Source organism: Trachurus japonicus, chromosome 19, assembly GCF_045865225.1.
Source record: "Trachurus japonicus isolate A0001 chromosome 19, Traja_1.0".
Lineage (NCBI taxonomy): Eukaryota > Metazoa > Chordata > Actinopteri > Carangiformes > Carangidae > Trachurus > Trachurus japonicus.
In genome coordinates, this window is record NC_140925.1 from 19385132 (window position 1) to 19401985 (window position 16854).

Sequence of the window (16854 nt, forward strand, 5' to 3'; positions counted from 1 at the left end):
ACGCTATTCATCCTAATTAAAAACATCTTTATTGTCAATTTATATCATTGTAGAATATCATTGGTATTGACTGCAGCATATGGATGTGAATTGCACTATGTACAGCAGGTGCTCATACTGTAAGTACATATTTATAGGAGGTCAGTTGATATCTTCATGTACAGTTGTATAAAAGAACATATAAATGACAAATCTTCTATAAAAAGCAATACAGGAGTTGGACTTCATATTCATAAAAAGGTGCACGGAGTATCTATATAGAAGGTCTGCAGCATAAAATGAACAATTATATAGTTCAGGATTTAGTTGCTTCTACCAAATACCAGTCTGAACGTGTCATAGTCCCTCAGTCTGAGCAGTTTAACAGCTGAGATGTTTGTGTTCCTCTGGGTTTTCTTTGTCTGATCCTGAGATGTCAGATTTCTCATTAGTTCCCTTCTTCTTTCCTGGTAGTGTGTTCCTGAGTGTGAAGTTGACAAGAGATTGTAGTGATGCTAAAAGGTTGTAATACGATTAAATCTGTGTTTCTAATCTCCACTTTCCCTCTGTGTTCTCATTAGAGAGCCAGACTTGAGAAGAAGTGTGTAAAGCGTAAAACGAGTGACAGGCTTTGTAACTTTTACATTGAGTAATGTCGGTGTTTCCTCTACGACGTTCTCAACCACATTCTCTGGTACATCCTCACCTCCCACGTATCCTGGTTGTTTTTGGTTTCTTTTTTTTTTTTTTTAAAGTCACGACCTTTGGAAAATAAAAGTCAGTCTCACAGTCTCTCCACCTTTCTGTGCTGAGTTTGGGAACTCGCAGCATCGTGTCTTTCAGTACTTCCAGATACATTCAGCCACCGGTTTGCATCAAACACTGGACATCCTTGAAGCGTAACTGTATACAATGTGAAAAGATCCAGTAATAAAGGATACCGGGTTCAGGTTGTAGTTCTGTCAATAGAGCCAGCCTCATTGACCAGAATAAGATTTCAAATAGGGGATTTGATTGGAATTACAGAGGAATCATACATCAGAAAACAATTGATTTACATTTAATATGAAAACTTCTCCAATTTGCTCAGATCAGACTTTGATTTCATCCTCATCATCCATGTAGCTGTAGGACATTTTCTTCTTGGGCTGGCTCGTGATCATCATCTCTGAATCCGCGGCCTCCATCCTGCTCTGTCCCTGTAACATGCCCGCACCGTAATGGCGTGCGAGCACATTTGTAGCGCTCTGGAACCGCTCACTTTCCATCCCCATCCCCAACCGCACTCGTTCAGGAGATCCCATCACCACGTCTGGTACTTTAACAGAAAGCCCCAGTCCGTTCACCTCCATTACAGTCTCCTCCTCCTCCCAGTCGGCCGGGTGCGGGCTCTTACGGCCCCCACAGTCCTCCCTCAGCAGGGAATCCACGTACGAGATAGTGGCCGAGTCCATCTCCGAGCCCTCGTTGGTCAGCCCGCCCGCCGACCCCACCTCCTCCCCCTCCCAGGCGTGGCCGCTGTGCTCCTCCAGGTTGCCGTCGATCAGGCTGAACACCTCGCTCATGAGGGAGGGGCCCAGGTCGAAGGTGAAGGTGTCCAGGGAGGTGAGGGAGGGGAGGGAGTCGGAGAAGGCGGTGGTGGTGGTGGTGGGTTTGGGGGCCGAGGCCACCATGGCGGAGGAGCAGGTGGACAGGATGGCGTCGGCGGGGTCGGTCAGAGAGCCTCGGTGGATGTTAGAGGAGCAGGACATGGGGAGGGAGATGGAGGGCTGCTGGCGCTCGGAGCGGGACAGACGAGGCAGAGTGACGAAACCAGACTCCAGACCTGGGCAACACACACACACATCGAATCAGTATCATGAGATCTAAACAGTGCTATTCTGTCTGTCACACTCTATTGTATTAATTCAACATTTTGGAAAACATAAGATGAGGAAAAAACTTGCAGTGTAAATATGAAGCTATACAGCCACAGGATGGTGAAGACAGGACGTAAGGGGAAACAACTCTGCAGAAGGAGCAATACAACAATGTGCACCTCTACAGCAAATGACAACAAGACAAGCTGTGGTTTTAAGGGTGGAGAGTGGGGGGGCGTGGGTCTCAGCATGAGGGCAGCCAGGCGTAGTTCCCAAAATGATCAAGTATTGTTTTTCTATTTGTGATATTAATGATAATAAACACCAAAAAGACTGCATAAGAATGGCATAAACTGAACTGACTGGACACACAATTGATTGTTCATTCATATTATCAAACCAATTTCTGCTGCTATATGTTTATTTTCCTATTTATGACCACCTTTCTTTAAATGAAATCAAACATTCAATTATTTATTGCAGCTGTATATTTTCCTGTTATCTGCTTTGCTCTCAAGATGTTCCACATAAAATTTACATTTTTTGTATTTTATTGGACTTTAATTTTGAGCTTATAATGCAGTCACACATGCCTGGCATGGTTTAGTACATCCAACAGGGGGCAGTGTAAACCCATCTGGGAGGATCCTGTCTGTCCATGTTCTGCTCTGTGAAAGGTGAATCTTGTGCCTAACCCTGCCCGATCACTTAGTAAGTCACACACACGCACACATACACTCACACACACACTGTGCTGCCTTCATGACCCATGTGTAACAGGTAAATTACTACAGCTCCTCTCAGTGCCAGCCGAACAGGGCCAAGCGTCTGGAGGACTCTCATTTCAACTGAAGAAAACAACGTCTGATTTCCATAGATTAACAGACTTTAATAAGAAATAAGAAATGTCGAAACCAGCCTCTGAGATGTTCGATGTAAGCTTGGATAATGTCTCCCATACATGTGCCATAGACTATGGTAAGTAAGGACTGAGGAGGAAAACAGCTTCTGTTATCACTATAAAATAATTTATGTATAGCCTAGAGCACCTTTAACATTCAGTATAGGTTATATCTTATTTGTTACATGTGCATAATAAAATAATAGACTCTTCTAATCAAACCAAAGTACCAAAGCTGTTCCTCATAAAACAGCCAAGTTAAGTTAGAAAAAGAAACCAACTTTCCTTTGTGTTGTATTTACATTCACCACACACACACACACACACACACACACACACACACACACGGGAAGCCAAGCTGCGTGAGCCATGAGCATGTTGTTAATGTGGGTCTTTTAAACAGCCTCTCAGACAGCTTGTTGCCAGTTCTGTCTGGATGTCTGTGTGTTATCAGTGTGAGCGCTGCTGATTGTGAGCCAAGGTGATTCATAAGGACATCTGGGGCAAATCTGTCTCCATATTACTGGGAAGAGCTGATGAATGAGTTTCCTTGCAGCTCCACAGTTTGCAGTTAACACCAGTTAACTCATCTGACCTGACCTTTCCCATAGAAAATAAATGAGAGGAGGAGAAAAAAACTGACAAATTATTGAACTCAAGTGTCTAGTGCTTTGACATTTCACCAGGGACTGCATTTAAACAGTCTTTGAGCACTTGTAAAAGCGCGTTATAAATAAAATATATGATTATTATTATTATTTAAACTTTAAATTGCTGCTCCTGGTCACAAATTACACTCTACACACATTTTTATTGCCACAGTTGAAGGAAAACTTATTGTCTTTCACACAATGTGCTCGAAAATGGAAAGGGACTCACAGAATTTGAACTGTGCCTCCTTCAATTAGCCTACCTATTAACAATTTACAACATTTATTTTAGGTAATGAGGGTTTCCAAAATATTTACTCTAGAAACAGCAAAACATATCAATGTGTTGGGAGAAAGCCTTTGACTAAAAGGAGCTCCTGTTTTGTCACAAGTCAAAATGTGAGGACCATCGCTGTGGCAGAAAATCATCCTCTTTCTCCACTTTTTTTGTCTGCCTCTGCCTGGGGGGGTCTATTTATCGTCATGGTAACCCCTCAAGTTGCTGTAGCAACCTGAGCTTCAGGCCAGAGACACAGCTGAGACGTATTCATTGATTAGAGACTCGTCTGATATCGCTGCAGTTTGTCAACTATTATACTGATATTGGTGCCCTTGCTCCCATACATTTATATGAAGTCTCTATGTGTGTGTGTGTGTGTGTGTGTGTGTGTGTGTGTGTGTGTGTGTGTGTGTGTGTGTGTGTGTGTGTGTGCGTGTGTGTGTGTGTGTGATAGATACACAGATACACACACACAGGTAACGTTATGTAATAACACAGTGTTCTTCAACCTTGGGGTCGGGGACCCCACGTGGGGTCGCCTGGAATTCAAATGCAGTCACCTGAAATGTCTAGTAATTGATTAAAAAAAAAAATTGACATATAAAAATATTTTTTTAACTGATTGTTTTTTTTTGTTTTTTTAATTATGATTAAAAACACCACACACAACTGTATTCTATACTTTCACTTTCTCAAATATAAATCGAGTTCAAATAAAATGCAGCATATAAAAATATCTGAGCTGGCGCATCTTGATTGACACTGGGGTCTTTGGGTCGCCACAACAATGTGATGTCAAAATGGGGTCATGAGCCAAAAAAGATTGGGAACCACTGTAATAACAGATAGGATACTTATGTTAGCCTGAGTTTAAGAGGTCACTACATCTCACTCAGTAAAAACTAAGCAGGTAAAATCACCATGGCGACCTCTGAGGGCAGGCTGACACACAGATGTTTCAGACAGACAGATAGATGGATAGACTGACGTAACATTGTAGTGTAACGTCAGCTGTTAGAAAAATGTCGGCAGTTTGACAACATTTATTGCTATTTATAGTTATGTTACACTGGAAAGTCCCTGCAGCAAAAAGGCGATGTGTGTAGCTGCAGTGTGCAGAGCTGCAGTGTGCAGAGTGGCTCTGCTGGAGGAAATGTAGCCTCTCTGATTATCATTTCATAATTATTCATTAACACTGAAACATGCCTCATGACAGGCAGCCATCATGTCTATCACTCGCTAGCGGCTGACATGATGAGATGACGTGAGACAGGACAGCTGAGTGTAGGTGTGTAGGGTGTCATGTGACCTATGACTAAGGGAAAACTTGGAGGCGACCTGCTGGTCTGTGGTACGTTGTACCTCTCTGCCCCCACACTCACTTTAAATCCAGAGGTGATGGAGCCTTTCAAGCAGCTCTGCCACTGTCCACGCGCACTTTAAACTCTGCTGAGTCTTTTAAAAAGGATGTAAAGACTCTGCTGTTTCTGCAGGCTTTTAGTTAGGTGTGGCTTTTTAGGGTTTTTTGTGACAACCTGTTTTTGCTTTTATGTTTTTATGTTCTTATACCTGTTTTCAACTGTGTCTTTGTTTTATACTATGTATTCTGCTGATTTTACTGTGAAGCACTTTGTAAACCCCTTTCCGCAAACAGTGCTATAGAAAAAAAGTTTACTTACTTACTTACTCTCTCTGACCTAACATGTCAGAAGGATTCACCCCAGTTAATTGACTTATTGACAAGTGTCAACCAAACACTTGGCAGTTTTTATTTTATTTATTTTTTTAGGCAGAGTAATTCAAGTCTAACACACACACACATTAGTTACACCTTTCTATATAATTAAAAACAGATGAACTAAAATAGCACATATCCTTAATCTTAGGGGCCATTTTGGGATTTGGTGATGTAGCCTACTTTGTTTAATCCTTGAATAGCTGCTTGAAAGAAAGGATGAAATGACATCATGTGAAGACATTTCCAGTGAAGATACATTGGACTATTTTGGGAATCAAAAACACTGGTGGTGGAAGTCCCTCAGAACAAAAGCCGCTTTGAACAATTGCAAAGGGAGAAGTACGTCACAAAGCCAACAGTATCACACAAACAGAAGCCAGCAGACCATGCACAAAGCATCTTGAGAAAGTTTTTGTGATCTCTTTCATACCACGCACAGCCCCTTTGTAAAAATAATGATTTTGGCAGCTTAGAGAAACAGATTTAAACCCCTACTCACCGTAAGAGCTTTTCTTCTCGTCTGGTGTGCTCTGAGAGCTGGGGAAGAGCACTTTGGTGGTGGGACTCCCATTAGACAAGTCAATGTCCAGCCTGGGGAGGGAGATGGCATTCTTGATTATGGGAGAAACGGGGGGAGGCGGCGGGGACAGATCCTTAGATAACTCTCTGGGTCGGTTTTCGGACCCCCTCCTGATTTGACGGATCGTCCTAGAGAAGAACGCTCCGATCTTGTTGTCAGGGCTGGAGATAGAATCTGTATCCCTGTTGTTCCCGTTGGCCGTGCCGCCGTGGTTGCTGAGGAAGGAGGTGTCCCCGAACACGTCGCCCCCTCGACCCACGTGCATGGTGTGGCGGAAGTCGCCCAGAGGGGGGCTGATCATTTCCACTGTGAGGTCACTTTTAAAGCGGCGCTTGCTGTGGGAGTGCGACACCAGACCTTTAAGGCCCGACAGCTTCTCCTGAAGATTCATGGTCACAGGAACTGGATAATTCTTCAAAAACAAACCGGAACAACGTCTTGAATTGCCTTTAATCCCAAAAAAAAAAGCTGAACTTAATTCAGGTTCAACTTTTCCAGTCTCAGATTTATGTAAAAAAAAAAAAAAAAATCTGAGACAGCTCAGTAGTCCAAAGTACAGACCTAAGAAAAAAGCTCTGAAAGGTTATTCCAAGATCTTGAAACCATGTAATTTCTAAATCTGAGAAGTTGAACTCCAGTCCTGCAGCGCCAAATAGTTCACTGGAATATTATCTGTGTTTATCATGTGCAGGCCAAACTCTGTCCCACTCTTTGTAGCTTGTTGTTATGCATAGCTGGCTGAATTAAACAGACATAAATTGAGGAGAACACTATGCAGTTGTGTTCCTGGAGGTAGCCGGGCCAGTTGGAGTGTGGTCAGGTCGGCTGGCTCGCTTTGGGCTCTGGCTTTGTCGACATCAGCTCAGAAATAGGTCCAGCTGCAAACGGTTCTGCGGTCGCACCATGGAACCATCTATTGAGAGTAAAAACAAGGAAAACACATCTATCTTTAAAAAGTAGACATGGATGTATTTGATTTTGAGGGATGTTGAGAGAAATGCATGACATTCAGTGGAAGTTTCGATTCAGTGAGGGATCACTCTGCTTCCTACTCTGAATGCTGTATGTAGTTGTAAAGTAACCTCACTATGTTTTGGACAGATCCGTCTTTCCACAGGTTTTTTAGGATTTCGCGTTCCAAAGGTCCGCTGGTCTGGAACCATCTAAATTTAGACCACAGTCACTCCTCTGTGCAACAAACCAAAGTCTGCTTCTTATCCATGAAACAGGTCGACGTTCGGGGGATTCCTGCCTCCATTTGGTGCTGCTTTGTCTGGCGTGAAGGTTGCTCAAAGTTCATTTTACATTTCACTAAAAAGACTTATCACGCTTTTTAGAGCGGAGCAGCAGGCCTCATTCAGCAGACTCAGAACTGTTTATAAACAGGCAAAGTATGCTCAGCAAGATAGGAAGAGATATGACAAAGTCCTGATAAGAAAAACACTGCTGCTACTTGGCAATGCTACTACACTGTCAGTGTATGGAGCCCCGAAACTGACAAGTAGAGGCTGAAAAACTGTAGAATTATAATACACACGTAGGCCTATCATAATATCTATATTACATATTTGTCAAAGAAATAAAGTGTGGCTTTACAAATACAGTTTTCATTTAACTTCCAATAAGCTGAGAATGATTATTCCTTCATTCCTACAGGAAATAACATTAATTACTTCTATTTATCTTTCACTGCCTTAAGTTATTGTTCAACTCCACAGGTTTAATATTCTTCAGTCTTAGGTCAAGCTTAATCAATTATTAATTTCCCATTTTCCTCAATGACACTTTTTCCATTCTTGTTTTTTCATTTGAGCAAATAGAGAACTACGTGGTCGGCTAGCTTATCTGATTAAACATGTGCAGATACAATGAGAACCTGAGGTATTTATCGTCATAGCCTACAGCTCCAGTGTTATTGTATTAACTCTTGTAACAGTGGCTTCATCATTTTGGCCAAGAAGCTAAAACAAAAAAAGTTGGCTGGCAAACAAAAATTAGCTATTTTTATTGGAGGCGGAGTAGCTAGCTAGTAGAGGTTTGTCACTATCATTATTGGAAGAATTATCATCTTATTGCACCAGATCTCACCACTCACCACAACTGTGTACCTGAGATCACTTATATTTAAACAGGGCTTTACATAAACACAAGGACACAAAATAAACAGCCTCATATATGGCAGCGTGCACAGTGTTGTCTGTGTTGTTGTGGTCTTTTCAACAGAAGACGATAAGGGACAAAGGGGGTCATTGTGTTGTGTCACTCACTTGCTGTCTGACTGCTCTGTCTCTGACCAAGCTGTCTGGACTGTTGATCCATAATGTGCTTTTTTCATATCAGCCAATTAATCAGCTTATCTGCTTTTTTCCTGCTCCAAACTATTGTTATATCAGCCTTTAAACTCCACTATCGGTTAAGCTCTAATTCTTAGACCTGTCTGCACCACATTATCTAACATTAGTTAAAGCTTCTCATTACAGCTTCATATTTCTTTTTCCACTCCATTTACACTGCATTTCAGTTTGACTAACAGTAGTATTAATTTTTGTACTCAGTCTCATATTTTTGACTGGACTGACAGCCTCTCACTGCGTTTTGTCAGTTAAGGTGCTCCATACCTCCATAAGTCTAATGAATGCAGACGAAAAACGGGCCTTTTGTCAGGTGTTGTTCTTTGCCAGCAGAGTAATGGATATCCAATTCTAAAATATTTTGATAGCATAAAGCAGCCCTGACAAGGACCTCTGTTTCTCTTTAAAAGCTTTCCACTGCAGCAGCTAAATGTCGGCGGGCTTCCCACGCATGCAAGGCCCCCGTCTGGCTTCATTAATGACCTGCTATGGTTCACGACATGGAGATTGCGTCAGGTCCAAGGCAGCCCTTCTAATTTGCTGCTGACCGCAGTCCCAGGCCCTCCGCTCCACTTCCCCTGGCTGGCGTTTTAAGAGGGGCATCTGGGAGTGGAGAGGGAGGAAACACGCCACATACCAGCGCTGAGCGGAGCCATATCGAGGCTCGCAAAAAAGACGCCGGGGACCAGTATGCAGAGGTGTGATGTCGAATCGGAGAGTGAGCCTGCAGGGACCTCGTGCACGTTCCCATGAACTGCACCGAAGTGACCAGCCGCCTCTCTGATTATTAAGTATTAGCAGTGGCCTCGCTCACAGACACAAAGGCACTTGGACTCTTCCAAATATGGGAAAAGCTCTGTCTTGCTACATCAAACAAGAAAAACATCAATCTAATTGAAAACCTACAGTATTACAGGAATATGCACTGGGTCATTAATTACTGTGACTGTGCGCTTACAGAAAGCTCTGGTGTTTTGTCTCTGTGTGTAATCCCGTTAAAGACCTTTGACCACAGCTCACGGGGGGGCGCTCCCTCTGACTCCTCTTGCGTATTTGGACCCTCAGGGCAAAGCCTATTTTATCTGAACATATGCTCCTATCCAGCTGAACTGTGCTTCCCTACCCTCTGTGGACCTTCTTTGAAATTGCTCCTCTGTTTTTCTGAGTTACACAAACACAGAGGCATCAGATAAAAAACCCTGAAAGTCACCACAAGGTCAAAAAACCCCAATATTTCGGCTTTAAAAGGTAATAAGTGTAACACTATAATCCCAGTAGCAGCCTCACTCCCTGTGTCTTGGATATCAGAAAAAGAAAATGGGGGGACCTCTCAACGGGAGCATCTCAGACATACCATGGATTATCTTCTAATCCTTCATCTTCTTCATTACCCCTGGTAAGGCACCTTTTTCTGGGCACGGCCTGGCTGCTACCACCCTGGTCAGCTGGTCCTCTGGTTCTGAGGGGGGAAAAAAATACAGAGTGAGTTTTGAGGGAGAAAAAGTAGAAAAAAAAGTTTCAGTTTTACAAAGTGGAGTGAAGGGGGAGGATGGCAAACCGGGACAGAAATGCTGATGAAAGAAATGATGCAGAGAAACGTGAGAGAGAGAAAAGGTCAGATGAGGAGAGGAAGCAAAGGGAGGAATAGTGGAAGAGGGAGGACTGAGATAGAAACATAACAAGAACCGTCATCTCTGATATCACAATTATTACGTCTTGTAGAGTCTCAATGTTTAAATTAAATGTATCCTTTTCAGGTTAGATGCTTTTATCCTAGCCTTTTTTGGATTTTAGGTTCCATTTTGGTTCCTTTAACAGACAATGTGAAACCTGTCTGGATTCAGTGAAACCTCTTTTTCTATTGCAGCCCCAGATTGTGATAAAAATGAAAAGCATTACTTCTTTAAACCTTCGTTCTTACTTCGGCCTTGAGCTCCAGTTCTAAGTTGCTTTCTTTGGGCAAGTCCCCATTCAGGGGGTTTCGGCGCATTCATACATCACAGACAGGCTCAATAAAATATTTCCATGTCACTATGTAGAGCATTTGCCTGAGGTGGCTTTGCTGGATATAAACCAGAGTAACCACAGTTTAATAGGAGCCGTGTGTGTTGTCTGTTGTGTGTGTGTGTGTGTGTGTGTGTGTGTGTGTGTGTATGTGTTGCGTATGTGTGTGTGTAAGCAAAGACATTCCTGAGCGGAGCATCGGTCGGTGGAGTCTTTCTCTCGATTACGACCATCAAACATCCTTCTTCTCAACCTCAGTGCTGATTGAAACCACGTTTGGGTTTGAATCTCCATTTTCTCTTTCATTCTCTTTCCTCCTCTCTCCTCACTTTCTTTCTCTCTCAGTCTTTACCCTCTCATTTCTTGTCTGTCATTGCCTTGTAATATTGATTTTCTTCTCTTTGATTGTCTCTCATTCTTCTTTTTCCATGACTCTTTATCGTTGTTTCTTTCCCCATTTCCCCTCTTTCCTTTTCTGCTACTTTTTCCCATCTCTCTTTCTGCCCATGTTTTCTTTGCCTTAATTTATTTTCTTCTTTCTCTTTCATGCCTTTTCTTTGATTTCTCTTTGAGTGTGATGACTGACTGAAGGAGGCTGAAACAGCTTGACTACAACAGCTGTTGGGCCCACACACACACACACAAACACATAATCTCTACTTCTGATGACTTTAACTCAGAAATGTTTACTCTCCTACAGTTTGTCTGTAGTTAAATCAGCAAAAAGGACTTTGTGCTTCATCACACTTCTTCCCCTCCCTTCTCTCTCTCTCCATCTCCTCTCATGCCCTTCACTCACTAACCCCGCTAACCAGGTGAACAAACATACAAGATAAGGCCACATTTTTTAGGCTCACCCTTTGACTTTCAATTACATTCCTATTTTCGCCATCCATGCTCGGTCTGAATCCAAGCAAAACACGGCTACACTTCCTCCTTATCCAAGAAAACATTTTCATGCTTCAACAAATATCCATACTCTCTGAGGCTCTCTGCTTCCTGCATCTGCTGAAACCGACAGTCCCAATTTGCCCTCTTTGTTTCCTCTCTCCCTCTGTTTGTATCTTTTCTGCTCACATACATAAACTCATCTCTCCAAATCTCAATTTATTTGATATTTCCCATGCTACGGATATTTTAAGAACGTTTTTAAACGATCAGTTTACCTGTCAAGTTATGAGAGCAAACAGACACTAAAGCCACACTTTATGATAATATCACCTGATCTTACCTTATCACAGAGGTATTGTTTTTGTTTCTATGTCAGCTGATGAGAGATAACAGTGCCAAAATGCCAGACGTAACTGATGTAACCTAGATATAGCATCACTATACCGAACTTGTCCACCAGAGGGCAGCGACATTTATCATCAATTTTAACGGTAGAAACGACAAATGCAGCAGATTTTCTCAGGTTTAGCTAGCAGGCTAGTACTTAAGGGGGTCATTCCTATGTTCCCACAGCCCTATGTTCCCACAGCCTTATGTTCCCACATTTGTAACGTTTGTTGTCACTGAAAATTAGGCCCTATGTTCCCACAGCCCTTTGGTCCCACCATTGGTTGGGTTTAGGCAATGAAGAAAAGAGTTGGTTAAGTTTAGTAAAAAAGACCCGGTAGAGGCTAGACAGGCCAGATAGATAGAGTCCAGATAGGTAGAGACTAGAGAGTCCAGTGGGAACGTGGGGCCTAATTTTGAGAAAAATCTTAGAACTGTGGGAACATAGAGCTGTGGGAACATAAGGCTGTGGGAACATAGGCATGGACCCTTACTTAAGCTATCATTAGCTTCAGAGGCTGGACTTAAATATGGTTATGTCCAAGTCCGTCCTTCATTTGAGTGATCCACACTGAGTAAAAACTTTGCAGGCTATTGACTGGTGTAACCCTGCAGGATCACAGCTGGCCACCAGCATTGGTAATCATTGATGTTTGGGGAACATAGGCCACATGTCAAGAACCAAAATTCAATGTCAGGACAATGTCTGATGTCACTGTCAACTGCTATGTGACATAAAGTGCAGATGACTGCTGGTGTTGATAATTTGTTGGTTTGCAGTTGTGTTATTAAGCAACTGAAGACCTGTGTCTGCCAACTGTCTCAAGCTCGTGTCCCATCCTGGACAAAACCCAACATCTGCTAAAAATCACAATGTCAGTCAGTTAGACAACACTGGTTCTTAAAGTCAACCTGATTCTCATTTCCAACCTACTGCAAGTTTAATGTCTGTCCAACATTATGTCTCTGAGGTTTTTGTTTCACATCCAGATTTCAATATAGTTTCAGAGAAAATGGGGAAAGTTGGGGACTCCTACAGCTGGGGAAATTTTTACAACTGTTCAAATCAGTCATCTCAAAAGTTCACACGATGTCAAATTTTGGACAGCAGCCAATCAACAAACAGACTTGATCTGCATTTAAAACTGTAAAGCCATTGGTGCACATAGCCTACACAGTCCACTAAATATCAAATGTAACTTTCTTATTACACCTTAGACTATAAGTACTTGGACAGAAATTGTTTGCCCCCAGTTTTCTCCTTGACCTGCTGGTTGTTGACCAGTAATCGATCAGTCCAGTCTCTTAAAACTCAGTTTATTCTTTAACTGGAGGTTTCAATCACGTTGTCAGATGAATGAGTTGTGGCCATTTGGTGATGACAGACCATGATGGAGTAGTTTTCCCAACATCAGCATGTGTGGTCAAAAAAAAAAAAAAAAGCCAGGCAACCCTGTGGTGTGAAAATAAATACAACAGCCCGATTCAGAGTTCGCACCTAAGCAACTGACCCCTTCCAGGTTGGTTGCGTCAATGACACCCAAAGGTCACGAAGGGTTCCCCTTAGAGGAATGTATAACTCAGGTACAAAAAAAAAAAAGAAAAAGACAAGAAAAACCACAGGGAACGTCTGCACTCATTTACTTAATCAAATGCTTTGAAATGTAGTGTATCATTAGTATAAATCATATGAGGGGGATGTACAGGAAACATATTACACGCATGTGTTAATCATCAGCTGCTGGCTGAGTCGAGTGCATAGGCTACAGGAGACCGACATGGAAATATCAAAGCATCTACTCAAGGAGGATATACTGTACGCCTACTCTGGAGAGACTAACCAGGGGAATTACAGAGCTGGTCCAACATGAAAAAGTCACAGTGAATAAACCAACACTAAGGAAGACAGGAGCCATCACTGCATGATGTTTATTGGATTTTGTCTTATTATCACTGAAGCAGACTGGCTTTTTATTGATCACCCCTGTGCGTGTTTGTTTATTGGCAGGCTTTGGCCGGCCAACAAGCTCTTCTATCAGTGTGTGCGCGGCATTTCACATGGTGGCCTCCCTCGTGGCTCACTATCGGGTTGTGAGGGTCAAAAGGCCACTGCCCCCAACTTGTAATGAGTCCAACACTGAGCTGCCTGTTTGTCTCCATAATTAAAACACTTGAAGGCCACCAACTTCAACTTCAACCATGTCATGTTCCCCTGAATCTGAGCACATCCCTCTACATGTCAGTGGCATGTATGGAAACAGATAGTTTATGTCATGTAACCGCTGTAATTACAAGGCTGAGTGATAAAAATCAAAGCACTGCCAGAGCTTATTCTGACCAAGGTTGCCGTGGGGAAATAGTAATGATATACTGCTGCCTCTGGAGCTGAATATAAATACGCTGCAGAGCAGATTGAGTTTCATGTCGTCTGAGAAAAGACTCACAACACTGAAACAACTTTTACAGCAGCATAATACAGTTTGGTCATTAAGGCAATGTCTGATAACAGCTTAGTTTCGGTCAACACTTTTTCAAATCTTAATGGTTTCACCTTATCTGAATGTAGACCTACTGTGTTTGCTTAATTTCTCTGTCAAGCAGGAGGTTTTTCCTCTGAGTGACTTATGATTTCAACTTTTCTCAATAGAAAAAAACCCAACAAAAAACCCAATTATCATTTATCCTCCAATAGGAAACCAATACTAGATCAACAGGCAACTGACCAGTTATTTTTAAAGTTATGCACACTCAAACAAACAAACAATAGTAAGAGTCAGAAATTAAGAAACAAAGAAAAACACACAAAAAATACAGAAATCTCTAGACGTCTTGTGAATATTATGGGATATCTAGGTTATAAATATCTATGAAATTACACTCTAACTCTAACGTCTCCATAGATTCTCAAATTACAGCAAACATAGCCTATTCAAAGTTTTCACATGAAGATTTCAGACAATAAAAAGTGCTATAAAGTCCACATGAACTTATAACTGAGCACTGAATCTTTGTGATTCTCTCTGAAGGAGTTTAATGTCAAATCTGAAAATAAACTCACCCAAAGAAAAATGAGCTCCGGAGAAAAAAAAAAGGAGACCGGTTGACTCCACTTTAATAATCTTTCCAGTGGAAATGCAATAGAGGCTGGTGTGGTCCGAGCGAGCCGCTGGTGCAGCCGGACTGCCCCGCTGGTGCGCCGGGTGTGTGGTGCGGCAGCAGCGCCGGGGATGAGGAAGGGGGCGGGCCGTGGATCAAATACCAGTGAGGCCGTCAGAGGACCACACCGGGGGCTCCCACACTAATTCACGCTTCAACTTGGTGTCTCTCCCCACGACATGCCAATTGACTCGTCCACGCTATTTGAGGCAACAAGTAAACATGTCAGTGGCGCTGTTCTTGTTGCCAGCCGGAGCAGGGGGCGCTGTGACTGAGTGTCCCCCCACCTCAATGCTTCACTATGACAAAGGGCTGGACCTGAGCTGACCTGGTCTTAGTGCATTTCATAACTGAGTAAAGTTATTATTCATGTGGGAGTTTTCAATAAAGTTCTTGAAATAGTGTGATCATCAAAGGAGTAGGAAAAAAACCCACACTCATGTCAAGTGCTGATCATCAGTGTAGGATCAGCTGAGGGCCGGCTGACTTTTACAGGGAAACACATAATTATGAAATTGTTTCATGATGACTGTGTCTCTTACTGTAGGTCTACAACAAGTGACCACAATTTGACTTATGACATATGACTCAATTTGAACACAAACGTAACACTGGCTCTGACCTCCACTGAGGCTTTTATGAGCCTTAATCTAACCCAAATGAAACCATATCATTAACTTCAATCTCTGAGCTACCAACCATATGTTGATAGTAGGCCTATTAGGAGTGGTTATTGTTAAAGAATGAATGACTCAGCATTTTGGGAAAAGCTTTGACACTTTATTTCACTCAGTCGTGAAGGTACAGCTAGGATAGACTTACAGTTTAGTATTAGCTTGGAAATGATGAACGGATAGCCTTGTTGTGTCCAAAGGCACCTCTTACACAAATTACCATTTTACATCTCATTTGCTTATTAACTGTAATAGATTGTTTCTGTAGAGATGCTGATAAGGGGATTTTCTTTAAGCTGGTTCAACCAAACCATTGTATGGTGGTTACAGCTTCATATGTAATGGATAGGCTACACATGATAGTGGTAGGCTATAAATCATTTTAACTCTTAGCAAGAAATCTGATAAGGAAACTTTCCCAAATGTGCAGCTATGACTTAAAGGGATAGTTCAACGTTTTGACAAATCCGTCTATTGCCATAATCCCTATAGTCATAGCAGTAGGTTCATTACCTTTAATTATCTGTGCATGTTGTTTTGAGATCAGCGGGGCAGAGACGTGAGCTGCTCAGTGAACACAATGGAGGTGAATGGTAAAGGTCCGCTGTCCCTCAAAACTCATCAAATACACAATTCAACAAAACACTCTTGTGGAGTTGTTTTCAAGGCAAATGCGTTGCCGGAACTACATTCCTGACTTGGCTGCTGGGCGGAGTGATTTCAAAAGCGCAAGTAGTTCTGAGTATTTGCTTCATCTGTCATAATGTTACATGATTATACATGACTATAGGGATTATGGCAATAGGCGAATTTGGCAAAATGTTGAACTATCCCTTTAAGTCTGACTGCTATTAGATTTAACAGGTTAGTTCAATGTTGTGTTTACAATAATTTGTTGATTCATTATTGCACCTATAATATTTTACTGTTATAACTGATCAAAGTACTTAACACAAATGCTTTTTGCTACACAGCCAGTGTTTTTCTACCACATGTGTATCAGTGCTACATGGAGGCAGTTTACGGTTCAGTATAATGCCCAAGGACACATCAACATGTGGTCAGGAAGAGCTGGAAATCGAACCACCAACCTCCCGCTTGGAGACAGTCCACTCTACCTCCTGAGCCGCTGCCAACAATACACAGGAGATGTGGTTTTAAAACCTGGTTAAAAAAAAACAAAAAAAACCCAAATTGCCTGGAAACAGTCTGAACTGAAATCCTGATGGGTTGAATTCAGCATTTCAGCCATTAATTAAATGAGCTGCTCCAGGACTGACTGCTGCAGAACTTCACCCAACACTCAAGACAGCAGCAGCAGCAGCAACAACAACAACAACAACAACAACAACAGCAGCAGCCGTCTGAGGTGCAACCCCATAAAGTGCACATGTCCATGGTCCC

General features: G+C 42.3%; 1 protein-coding gene across 2 annotated transcripts; it reads right to left on the reverse strand.

Annotated features, from left to right (window-relative positions):
- Nucleotides 1–10: 10 nt before the first annotated feature.
- On the reverse strand, nucleotides 11–14824 carry cdc42ep1a (CDC42 effector protein (Rho GTPase binding) 1a). Of its 2 annotated transcripts, none has more exons than XM_085762523.1 (4): nucleotides 14679–14824; nucleotides 9693–9791; nucleotides 5907–6900; nucleotides 11–1804 (listed from the first exon to the last, which is right to left on the reverse strand). In XM_085762523.1, the coding sequence occupies exons 3-4, from the start codon at nucleotides 6376–6378 to the stop codon at nucleotides 1071–1073; spliced, it is 1206 nt and encodes a 401-aa protein (XP_085618649.1). In that variant the 5' UTR covers nucleotides 6379–6900; nucleotides 9693–9791; nucleotides 14679–14824; the 3' UTR covers nucleotides 11–1070. The 2 variants fall into 2 exon arrangements, with proteins under 2 accessions (XP_085618649.1, XP_085618648.1); XM_085762522.1 differs by having other exon boundaries at nucleotides 9693–9797.
- Nucleotides 14825–16854: the final 2030 nt, after the last annotated feature.

Excerpts from the sequence above, each read along its gene's own strand:
- cdc42ep1a (XM_085762523.1), bottom strand. The coding sequence starts at position 6,378 with ATGAATCTTCAGGAGAAGCTGTCGGGCCTTAAAGGTCTGGTGTCGCAC. Across the intron at positions 1,805-5,906 it reads CGAGAAGAAAAGCTCTTACG|GTCTGGAGTCTGGTTTCGTC; the intron begins GTGAGTAGGGGT and ends TGTGTTGCCCAG.